This window comes from Lactuca virosa, chromosome 4 (genome assembly GCF_052849685.1).
Source record: "Lactuca virosa cultivar CGN04683 chromosome 4, Lactuca_virosa_CGN04683_v6, whole genome shotgun sequence".
Taxonomy (NCBI): domain Eukaryota; kingdom Viridiplantae; phylum Streptophyta; class Magnoliopsida; order Asterales; family Asteraceae; genus Lactuca; species Lactuca virosa.
Genome location: NC_136429.1, coordinates 157,130,527 through 157,143,332, shown reverse-complemented (window position 1 = coordinate 157,143,332; position 12,806 = coordinate 157,130,527). Strand labels below are relative to the sequence as shown.

Sequence of the window (12,806 nt, the reverse complement as noted above, 5' to 3'; positions counted from 1 at the left end):
GATTTACAGTGAAGAAATGGGAGCGTATCAATAATGGTGTGTGGGTGGACCCCACTTTTTTTTATTTCAATTTAACAAGATATTAAAATAAATATAAAAAAAATAAAACGAATGATATTTTTGTCATTTCAAAAACACTTAACATAATATTTTAAACAAAGTTAATCATAATGATAATTTGAATGTAAGGTTTATTTGTATGGACCATGCATACAAAAAGAAGGTTTCACTAAACTATTTTAGGAACAAACAAAAAAAAATTTGAAGATAGAATGAAATTTTTTCTATTAGTAATCTAGATGAATGAATGATATACCGGCTTAGAAAAAATCACCATTTCTGGTAGTAAATGTAAGAAACGCGACATGGGTTAGCGAATCATCTAAAGTCTAAACCTAACCCAGTAACACCGGCTCGTCGATCTTATCTCCCTCCGTTCACATCCATATCTTCGTAAACCGAAACTCAAAACAGTTTTACATCGCAATTCAATTCATTTTCAATCGAGAAGAAATAGTCACGAAAATGTTGAGGCACGCTACTAAAAGGATTCTAGGGTTGGGATTAGCCGATACACGGTCGTCTGCACCGGTGGTGGCTCGGATTCTGCCGAGGTTTTACCACGAGAGGGTGGTGGACCATTACAACAATCCTCGTAACGTCGGTGCTTTTGATAAGAACGATCCTACCGTTGGAACAGGGCTTGTGGGTGCGCCGGCTTGTGGAGATGTTATGAAGCTTCAGATTAAGGTTGATGAAGAGACTGGGAAGATTACGGATGCTTGCTTCAAAACGTTTGGCTGTGGGTCTGCCATCGCTTCTTCTTCTGTTGGTTAGTTTTCCTTTCCAAAACCCTAGCCCTATTTATTAATAAGACGAATTCTATGTAGATTCTTGATGTTATAACAAGCCCTTTCATGTGCAGATTATATTGTTTTGATTTTCATAATATTAGAATTCATACTTGATTTTGAATACCTGTTTTAGTCAAATTTTGGAAATGACTTCCAAGAATATGGGATAAGTCATGTATAGTTTAATTGTGTTGTTTGATTAATATCAAAAGTGAAACATAGTAAAATTGAAACCTTTCTGTTCAGAATCAAAGGTTGGATCCGAAATTCAGTTTATGCAAAATTGTGTACAGAGCAACTTGTACTTTCAGTGGTTTTTGTATCGAATGCCTCCTCTTCCATATGTGTTAAGTGCATAAAACCCATCATATGCCTATTTAAAAATCTTGGAGTTTTAATTTGTAAATAGGTTTGAGTTGAGTACTTATTTTGATCTCTTGTTTTCTTTAAATCATTCTATTAATTGTTAATATGATTGCTTGCTCTCTTTACATGAAACTTATCCTCCTATTTGATGCAAGATAAGTTGATCAAGGTCATTAAGCATCACTTTCAGACAGAAGGGTAAAATGGTCATGTATTTTCATTCAGTTCTTTTATGTTGTTTGATCTGAAAACCTACTCCTCTAACATTATGTATGCTGAAGTTCATAGATGGATTGTGCTAAGATCTTTGATAAATTGTTTGGTATTTTTGGCATAATGGTAATTGTTAGTGACTTTGTTCTAACTGTTGACTTTTTGTTTTCAGCTACCGAATGGGTCAAAGGAAAACAGATGGAAGAAGTTATCACTATCAAGAACACGTGAGTTCAACTGCATTTTCTTTTCACTTAATAGTCTTTTTTACATGTAAATACTGATGTTTAAGAAAACCAGAAGATATATTAGATTTCTGTATATATAATAATAGAGACTCCATGATGATGATAATGGTTGTTGTTTGTTGCAGAGAGATTGCAAAACACCTGTCCCTTCCACCTGTGAAACTCCATTGCAGCATGCTTGCAGAGGATGCCATTAAAGCAGCAGTCAAGGATTATGAAACTAAACGTGCTAATAATAAATCACTTCCAGACAAGAAGGCTGCTGAGGCTTAAAACAGAATAGAAGATCACATATATGGTGTATCTTTTCCCTTTTTTCTTGGATGTTTTCTAGTGTTATAAAAGGAGTTGGAAGTTGCAGGATATAAATATATGTATCTAAACAAGTTGGAGGAGACTTTAACTGTAGCCATATCATATGCTGCTTGTTATGAAACTCATTTTACTTTTCTATAATAATCTGCAATTGTCTATTTTCAAGTAATTTGAAGAAATATGAGTGTGCAAATTGTTATTAAAGGGATATCAAGTTTGAAAGTGTTGTATAAAATTTCGTTTGTGATGCATGAAATCGTGTTAACTTGTGTTATGTTATGATAATTCAGATTAGTAGGTTACCTATTCTTATAAAAAATGGATTCTTTAAAGTAAGATGATCTCATAAGAAACAATATGAAACTACATGGAAAACGAAAATCCACAGTCGAATAGGCACAAGACAAATTGTCAAGGAGTAGTTTTTGAAAATGTAGAAAGCAAAAATGCTCAAAACAAGGCTTATCTCACACAAAACTTATATATTACTTGTAATTAGGGTTAATTTAAAAAAAATTAAATATAAAGGTCAAAATATTTGAGAACTTTGAATTTATAAGAAAATAAGAAAAATAATGAATTATTATAATGTAAATGTTTTTTATCTTTTAAATTTAAACAAATAATTTAAATAAATAAAAGAAACTAATGAGCTTTAATTTTGGGAATTTTAAAATTAAAATGTAAGTTTATTAATGAAATTGATATCTATTTATTACTACATTTATTACAATTATTACATTAAAATATTATGTAGAATTTAATAAAATAGAAAAACTCATAAAATGACATGTGGAAAAAAATTAATTCAAAATAAACACAAAATGACATTTGGTAAATTGAATGAGAGTGTGACAAATGGGAAAAAAAAAATCTTCATTTATTAGAGAAGATTTGAATGAAACATTACACTCACTCTTTGCATGAACGATAAAAGGTTTAGACAAGTTAATAATGGCAACAAGATTTAGACAAGTTAAAGAGATAAATTTTACATTCACTCTTCACAGTTAGTATTGTTTTTAATAAATGGTTTTATCTATTCTAATAAATGAAGGTGTTTTGTCACATATCACACTCTCATTCAATTTGCCAAATGTCATTTTGTGGTTATTTTGAATTAATTTCTTTTCCACATGTCATTTTATGAGTTTTTATATTTTAATAAATTCCATATAATATTTTAATGTAATAATATTGTAATAGATATAGTAATAAATGAATATCAATTTCATTAATGGACTTACCTTCTTATTTCAAAATTCTCAAATTAAAGCTCATTAGTTTATTTTGTTTATTTATTTAAATTATTTCTTTAAATTTAAAAGATGAAAAAGTTTCAATTATAATAATTTATTATTTTTCTTATTTTCTTATAAATTCAAAGCTCTCAAATATGTTGATATTTATATTTAATTTTTTTTTTAAATTAACTAATGTAATACATGGGTCTCACAACTAATTATTATTATTATACATATATGCATAATGCAAATATGCACCTCCCAAGTGTGTGTATATATATATATATATATATATATATATATATATATATATATATATATATATATATATATATATATATACATACCAATCATAGGCGGACCTAGTATAGAGTCCGGATTAACACATGCTACCCATTAATATGCAACTATGAAATAGTTTTGGAGACGTGTCACGGATCAGTGCTCATAAATCTTTTTAAAGTACTGATGAATTTGAGTATTTATTAATGTACAACTTTTGAAAAATTTGCGACCCTTACTTTTTTCCTTGGTTCATCCATGGTACCTACTAATACATGAATTTATAAGCCATTTTAAATTCCAAAAATTTAGTTTTTTTTTATTTCAAAAAATTTAACTTTTTTTTTAATTCTTGAAAATTGGATTTTAAAAAAGAAAACCGAAAATCTATTTTTTAAAAAATTTGAAAATTTGCATTTTTAAGAGTTGTTATAAGGGAAAATGTCATTGTAGCCTACAAACTTTTGGGTTGTGTTTTAAAAGATCCATAATTTTATTATTATTATTATTATTATTATTATTATTATTATTGTATTCTAGGTTAAGGGTTTAAAGTGTATTTTTTTCCTGTTAAAAAATCAATATAAAAATATGAAGGGGTTATACCCTTGCCTTGTCATCAATGGAATAGCCATGTAGATGACATATATGGAGAATTTCTTTTTTTGTTTTTATTTTCTATTTTACTTATTGAAATTAAGATGGCCCACCCTACCTCCCAACCCTTATTGTACCCTCTCGCTTTCTTCTCATGGCCCACCCTACCACCATCATTTATCCACCTACCATACCAATCACCACCACAAACTAACGGGCAAATGTCATATTAGCTAATTGAACTTGTCGTCTTTGTTTTAAAAGGTCACCCAACTTTTTTTTTGTACATTAAGGGAATGAACTATCGTTTAACCTGTTAGAAAAGTCACTTAACCCACTATAACATGATTTAATCTCATTGTAGCCTTATTTTGGTTTCTTATACCGAAATCTTTTAATCAATCGGGTCAAATTCTTCTCTTTCAATCATTAGAACAAAAAAATATCTAACCAAATAACCCACCACTCCTAATGATTTGATCAATGTCAAACATCAAGAATTCAAGCTTTTCAGATCGTCCACCAATGTCTAAACCATTCCCGACATGAATCAAGTGAAAAACGTTTTCATAAAATAGGAATTTGTGATCTAAACTTAGATACAAAGGAAAAATTCCTCTTGCAGCTATGAATTCGTTGAAATGGTCACCGGTGTATTTTTCATACCTGCAATCACTGACCCTGAAATCGACCTTGTGAGCAAGTTGTGTGAGAGGTCTATCGAAATCAACTTGTTAAGTTTTCCTAAATTATCAAGGATTGATCTGTTAAACCTGTTTCCACTTAGATCCAACCTAGAAAGCTGCTCTAGCTTTGAAAGAGAATTCAGAATAGAACCCACAAATTTATTGTTCGTCAAGTAAAGTTCTGTAAGCTGTTTGAGCTCAAAGATTTCATCTGGAATCTCTCCTTTAAGATTATTGTTACCAAGCAAAAGATTTTGAAGGGAGGAAATGTTTGAAAATCCTACAGGAATGGTACCCGAAAATTGGTTTTGCCCCAAGTTTAACAACATCAAACTAGTTAGGTTTCCGATTTCACCTGGGAGGGGCCCGGAAAACGAATTGCCATGAATTTGCAGAATTTTGAGATTAGAAAGTCTTCCAATACCCGGTTTTAACAACCCACTGAAATTGTTATGTGTCATATATAATATCACATGACTTGAACAACTGAAGAGATCATTCGGGATTCTTCTTGACATTTTGTTGTCACTAAAAACTAGATATGTAAGATTTGACAACTTCCCTAAACCCTGAGGCATTTCTCCTGTCATCCTATTTCTAGCAAAATCTATCCAACATATATTAGTGCAGTTTGTGATGCTTGACGGAATAGACCCTTCTAGAAGATTGTTACTAATAGACAAATTTATAATATTATGAAGAGGCCCAATACTCGAAGGAACTAATACGGTGAGAAAGTTTAAGCTAATCATGAAGGGTTCGATTGATCTGAAAATGAATCATCAATCATCAAGTTTTTCGGTTCGATTGATCTGAAAATGAAAAGAATTAGTTGAGCTGATCAAGAAGGGTAGATATGGTGAGGATATTTCAATGGATGCGCAGTTGATGGTCAAACAATGGTCAAGGCATACATTTTACAGGCTTACTCGGTATCACGTCACATAATGTCACACCCCCAAACCGGAACGGCGAAAACGTTCGGGGGTGGATGACGTCATTGTACAGTATCATAACAATTGAATATGAATGAAACATAGCAACACAAACATTCATACATTGGGAATTCAAGTTCACATTGTTTACAACTTTGTTTGCTCAAAAGTTAAATACACATAACTGAAAAGTAGAAAACATGCAACAGCGACGCCGGCCCTCAAAATGTTTTTGAATACCTGTTTACTGGTTTCCTGAGAATACAAGTGATTTTGAAAAGTGTCAACAATTAAGTTGGTGAGTTCATAAGCATTTTGTATGATAAGGATTTGTAGCTGTTTTGTGTAAAATGGTTTTGTATACTTCCAGAAAATCCGATATTTTCTTTAAAATGAGTTGTAAGTCTTATACTCAAGACTAAAAAATGTATGTATTCCTTTTGTATCTTTTCCTTGTAAAATGATAATGTATGTTTCCATAAAATCCTATATTTTCTTAAATACGAACTGTAGTCTTAAAACCCTAAGACCAGAAATGTAAGTAATGATGTACTGAAAGATAGTATGTAGTTTTATCTTTTCATAAAACTGATGAAGTGTAAGCTTCCCGTAAACCGAGTAGTTTTGTTAATCCCTATGTGAGTTATTATAATCATGCTTAATATGACTGATATGCCCGAACGACGTTCTTCAGGCGTCGGAATTGGTAGACATTTGTCACCCTAGACGTGCCGGTCTAACTGTAGCGAACAACTGAGGTGTGGGGTTGTCAATCCCATATAGATCTATACACAACTATCTCGCTCTCCCTCCAGGAAACTCTGGTTATAATGCAGGACTTAAGGTGTACACTAGGTAGGTACGGTGAAGTAAATGGCTCACAAGAGCATTAACAGATTTACGTGAACTATGACCCCTTTTTCTTGTAACACGTAATAATTATACCTTTAAATAATTATATGCATTGTATCCCAAAATGGTAAAATAGTGTCGATGACCCATAAACTATACCTATTATAGTTTATTAGAAATGTTTTGTTGTCAATCCTGTATAGCATGTTTAGATGTTTAAAAAAAATTATATCATATAAACGTACATCTAACACAAGTATAAAAACATTTAGTACGATAAAGACAATTTCTAGTTTTTGACTTTTCTGTCCATGTTTTTAGAAAAAATATAGAAAAATCATCGTAAGTCAAAATTTGGATCCGTAAACTCTCAGAGTTTAGAAAATGAGTCTACTTTGTCCATAATATTTTTTTCCCTGGCCTTAAGTTGTTCCTAACCAGAGTGAAAATGTTCATTTTTACAGTCTGGTCCGAAAATATTCTGAAATGATAGACAGTTTTGTAAAAATCACCATAAATTGTAGAAAAATCGTATGAATGTGTGCAAGTAGTCCTTAAAAAGGTATAGACCTGAACTATTTGCATATTGAACAATTTTGAAATATACTAAGTTTAAGTAGGGAAAAACAGTTGGTGAACAGAACACAACTTCTCTGTAAAAAGCTAATTTTTAAGCTTAGATATGTTTTAGTGACATAACTTGTATTTTTAGTTTGTAAAGCCTTTAGATCATCCAAATATGATTTGTTTACTTGTATCCCCCCCCCCCTAAAACTTGGAAAAACTCGAAAATGAAGGGGTATGAACTCACCTTGGGTGGGTTTTGTGGATGGTTTGAAGTGAGAAGATGAAGATTTCGAGCCTAGCTTCTTGAGTGAAGTTGATAATCTTCTTTGGAGGTGTGATTTTCCTAAGGGTTTCAAACATGATAATATGTGTAGAAATGATGAAAAAAAACATAAAATCGTATAAAAACACTAGGGTATCACGAACTACTTACCAAAAATCAAATGACCACTTGAAGGTGATGAGTTCTTGAAGAAGTTTCGGACTTGCCTTTGAGATAAAGGATGAAGAAGTTGAAAGAAAATGATTTTGGAGTGTAAGAAAGGCCTCTTCGGCCATAGGTATAAATGGACGAATGTCACAACTAGCATTTTGGCTAGCAAATTCCGTCCTCATGTAAGCAATAACTATTGTGAGACTTGTGCTAACACATTAAAAGTGTACTTTATGGTTCCTAATGGACCATGGAGAGATAGAGTGCAAATCTCTCCAAGTATGTGAAATCTCTCCCAATTCTCTTCAAGTATGTGAAATCTCTCCCAATTCTCTCCAAGTATGTGAAATCTCTCCCAATTCTCTCCAAGTATGTAAAACCTCTCCCAATTCTCTCCAAGTATGTGAAATCTCTCCCAAATCTCTCCAAGTATGTGAAATCTCTCCAAAATCTCTCCAAGTATGTGAAATCTCTCCCAAATCTATCTAAGTATGTGAAATCTCTCAAAGTATGCGAAATCTCTCCCAAGTCTCTCCAAGAATATGAAATCTCTCCAAATATGTGAAATATCTCCCAAATCTCTCCAAGAATATGAAATCTCTCCCAAATCTCTCTACGTACCTTCCTCAGTCGAAAACAGCCCAAAACCGGAGGAGAAAACCCAAAAGGACCCTCTTGGTCCGGAACCCTCTTAGGCCGGAATGCCCTAGTTGCTTCGGACAATCTCGCAAGCCGGAAGGGTGACTCCGGAATAAGCCTCTCATCCGGAAGGACTAGCCCCGCTTCGGAAATTTCACCCTCGGTCCGGACTGCTGGCTTCGCTCCGGAATTAAGCAGATGACTTCAGAATCCGAGAATACACTCCAGAATGTGATGAATGGCTCCGGAACTCCTCCTAAGCACTTCGGACCCTCGCAGGAACAACCCTCCACTCCGGATTTTTGTCATTTTCGGACTTTTTCATCATTTTAAGGCATTTTGACGTTGGCAATCACACCAAACTCGTATTTTTCATATCCTAAACCCCTTAAACCCCCATTTTATGCCAAAATTAATTATTTTAAACATATTTATATAAAATAATACCCAAGATTTTTAAGGAGATTCTAAGAAAATAAAGGGGTTTGACTTTATGATGTGATGTAAATCCCTCTTTTCCCATGCAAATCTCAGTAAAACATGTATTATCCAAAGAGAACTAAGCCTTGTACACCAGTCCTCCAAGCAAAGGTCAAGTCACTCCTTATCCCCTCCTTCTTAGTACGTGAACTCCACTTTTCCTTCCCATATCCCATTCCTCATTCCTCACATCCAGCAACTCCTAAAAGAGCTCTCAACTCATTCAAGCTTCAAATCCCACTCCTTCAAGGAAGATTCCTAGGTTATTGTAAGTATCTCATCTTCCTTAGTGATTCTTCATATTAGTTCTAAGACTTCCTTATATTTACACATAGAATTATTCTTAGGATATTCTAGAGTTCAAGAACCTTTCAAGTGTTGGAACTTGGAAACTCCTTATCATTTCTCCAAATCACCCAGCAAACTAATCAAGGTGAGCTTCATAGCCCCACCTTTTTCTAAGTTTTTATTGTTTTTGGGGGAGAATACAAGTCAAATCTTGTCTAAATCCTTGGATAATTTCATGTATTTGTATGTTTAGTGTGTGAGTTGAAATATCATTATTTTATTTTAATCTTCATGAACGTGAAACTTCACAGATTTCATGAAAATCAGAAAAATGTTTAAAAACCACCACATAAAGAATACTTTGTATACAAAAAGAGCATCTCAAGGTTTTTGGGTGTGTCCAATATACCCCCTTATTCCATATCTCCATATCTAGAAATAAAAAGTTGCTAAAGTAGACCTTATAAATTGTCACTATTTCTAGAATCTCCAAAGTTTTGAACTTTATGCCCTATAAATGACTTCTTGCAAACTGTTAGCGATTATTTATAAATATTTAATATAAATAATTTTATAAAGGAAAATATACGAAAACAGAGTTTTCATGACAAAAATATTTGCATGTCATAAACTGCTGTCGTAAAACCTCCAAGAACATAAGTAATGTTCTATATGTCATGAAACAGAAAATGCGTGTCATAACCGGCAGTTATAAATTTATACAAATTATAACTTGACACTTTTTCTCTTGACTAAAATGGCTTATTTTTCAATAAACGAAAAGGAACGAACACGAGCACCCAGTTAACAAGCACAATCAACGATATGAAACGAGAACGGTATTTCTATTCAATGAGTACGAATTTCATTATTTATCTAACAAATAATGGATCTCTAACGATTGCTCAAAAGGTTGTTAATATTCTAGTCAGACAAATCTCAAAAGTACCTAAATATAAAAATATTAGTGTACGTCTAAAGTCCTGTAAGGAGTTATAGCCAGAGTCTCCTGGAGGGAGAGCGGGAATTTGTGTATAGATCTATATGGGGTTGACACCCCGCACCTTCGCTGTTCGCTACAGCTAGACAGGCCAGTCTAGGGTGACAAATGTCTTTTCCAAACTGAGGGCGCCTGAGAAACGCCAAAACAGGCACTCCGTCATATTAGTATGGTTATAACGACTCACTAGAATATGTTATGTTATCTAGAAATTTATGCATGGAAAAAACTTCATAAATAAATTTTGGCCGTTGTGTTGACTGTCCTATACACGATAAGTGATGGTCCGCATTTGTTGTGTTGACTGTCCTTTTTCATCGCGTAGAATGTCCACAATTGCCATGTTGATTCTTTCTCCTAACAAGTATAGAGTCGTAATACTGCTATTTTACAAATTAAAAAGCGTAGGACTCTATGGAAAACGTTTGTAAACGATTTTGAAAACGAATAACTAACCCACACATATACACAGTTGGAAGTAGAACTTACGAATATTTTATAGCGGAAAATATAGGATTTTCTGGAGAAAACGATTTTCTACGATTTTGATAACGATAAACTAGAACGCATACTCAATTTTACTCGATAAGAGGAACAAGATTTTCAACCATATTCTCTTTTTGAAAATAAGAGATTTTTCTGGAAACGGTTGACTATTACTATTCAAAAGAACTATTCTTGAACACAGCTCGCCTTTATAAATTTCACTACTTTTCAAAATCATTCCTTATAAGGATGAACAAAAGTAATGACATGCACACATATATCCATGATTTTCAAAGCAAGGCTTCAAACGATTTCATAGAAAATATCGGATTTTCTGAAAGTACAATGAGAACGATTCTAAACAAGTGTAAACGATTTTATACAAAAATGCTTATGAACTCACCAAATTTTTAGTTGACGCTTTTCAAAACGACTTGTATTCTCAGGGATCTAGTAAGCAGGTAACAAGGGACGCGGATGCAGGACTATTTAGCTGTAGTTTGGATTTTTCTGCTTTTGTCTCTTTTGTGTAATTTGAAGGACAAATACAATATGTAAACAATGTAAGTTTGTTATCTCAATGTATGATGTTTCGATTGCTCTGTTTCATTTATATTCAATTGTTATGATACTGCACAATGAAGTCACCCGCCTCTGAACGTTTCCGCCGTCTGGTCCGGGGGTGTGACAACGAAGGAGTGGGTTGTTTCATTGATGTATGGTGGTTACTTGTATGTTTAGTATGGAACTATGTTGGATAAAAGAGTGTAAAGTTGTTTGGGGTTAATTGTGTGCTTTGCATGGGGATATGATGGGTAATTGCATGATTAACATGGAGGTTTGTTGGGTAATGGAGTGTAAAGATGGATGGTCACGTCACTAGGTCAAACCTCGAGTCTCTCACCCAAACCGAGGTCCCAAAATCGAGGCTAGGGTTTTCGGTCTCATTTGTGTCACCAAGATCTCGGTCCGAGGGAGGGGGGGTTCTCGGTTGCGAGGCCTCTCGGTCCAAGCTTGAGTGTTTCAACTTCAATTTGAGATTTTTAACTTCTTAATCCAAGCTTAAACATCCTTCATACAAATTTTAATTTCTAGAAAATTTTGATCTATCTCAATAAATTTTCTAATATTTATTACAGTGGTTTTATACTATCTATAGATACACTTTGTTTGATCAAATTTTCTTGGTTGTCACACATAAGGATGTTTTAAAACAGGAAAATGAGAGTTCACTTCTGAAGGTTTGTATTGATCGGATACACTTCAAGTATGAATAACAAACGTAAAACTAATCTAAGCAAAATAATAAACAAAAAGTAAATAACACAAAAGTTCTCCAAATTGTTCTTTCACCAAGAAAAAGTTTTGTCTTCACCAAGAAGATGGGTTTGTCATAAAGCCGATTGACACAAAGCCACGATCACAACCACAACATTAGGGTTTGCCCTAATGTTGCATATATACTAATCTATACATGTATATCCCTTTATAGGAGGGATTACATCTAATCTATACTAAGAACCGATCTTATCACAAAGATACCGGATTTGTTATCTATTATATACTTATCAATATCTTCCTAATATACAAAAGATTACAATCGGAAAACTAAATTACAAGCTGACGTTGATAAGCTTGATACACTGGCACTGTAAATGTAGCAGACGCTGACGCTTACCTATCAGCGTGTCGTGTGTTTGATTCATCAGATCATAAGGTGTGACCTTACAATCTCCCCCTATCTGATGATATCAAAACTAAACTTCTTGTTCAGAGTCATCGGAAGATCCATTGTATATAAGCGGAATGCTTTTGGCTCGTGCTCCCCCTGAGAGGAAGAATGAAATCTTAGCTCTTGCAGTTTTAACAAATGTTCCCCCCCTGAGAAGATGAATGACTTATCAAACATTTAAGAATTACAGCAGACGACGGATGAATAGATAATGAGCTTGAGCTGAGCTGAGAACGTTGGCATCAGCTTGACTCGACTCCCCCTTAGAATGAGATTTTCTGAGTTCTAGTAGCAAGATTTTCAGCTTTACTTTCTCCCCCTATTTGACATCAGCAGCTAACCTTGAGCAGAATATAGTTTCAACTTGTAGTCTAGTAAGATTGTGATGTCTCCTGATAGCATGGGCTTAAACTACCATTCACTGATATAGTATTGCGAGATCTCGTCAGCATGTGGTTTCATAGGTTGAATCATAAATCACTTTTATTAGAAGAAAATGGCAAGAGTAGATAGGTGTGTGTAATATATCACAGACACTGATATACCCATCGGCACAGATTTGTCAATCTCTCGTCAGTGTATGGTACAT

The 12,806-nt window shown here is 33.5% G+C and overlaps 1 protein-coding gene across 1 annotated transcript; it reads left to right on the top strand.

The window, feature by feature from the left end:
* The first annotated feature begins 249 nt into the window (after positions 1 to 249).
* On the top strand, positions 250 to 2,154 carry LOC145107602 (iron-sulfur cluster assembly protein 1-like). Its single transcript, XM_079044510.1, has 3 exons — positions 250 to 832; positions 1,606 to 1,660; positions 1,807 to 2,154. The coding sequence occupies exons 1-3, from the start codon at positions 526 to 528 to the stop codon at positions 1,952 to 1,954; spliced, it is 510 nt and encodes a 169-aa protein (XP_078900636.1). The 5' UTR covers positions 250 to 525; the 3' UTR covers positions 1,955 to 2,154.
* The last annotated feature ends 10,652 nt before the right edge of the window (positions 2,155 to 12,806 follow it).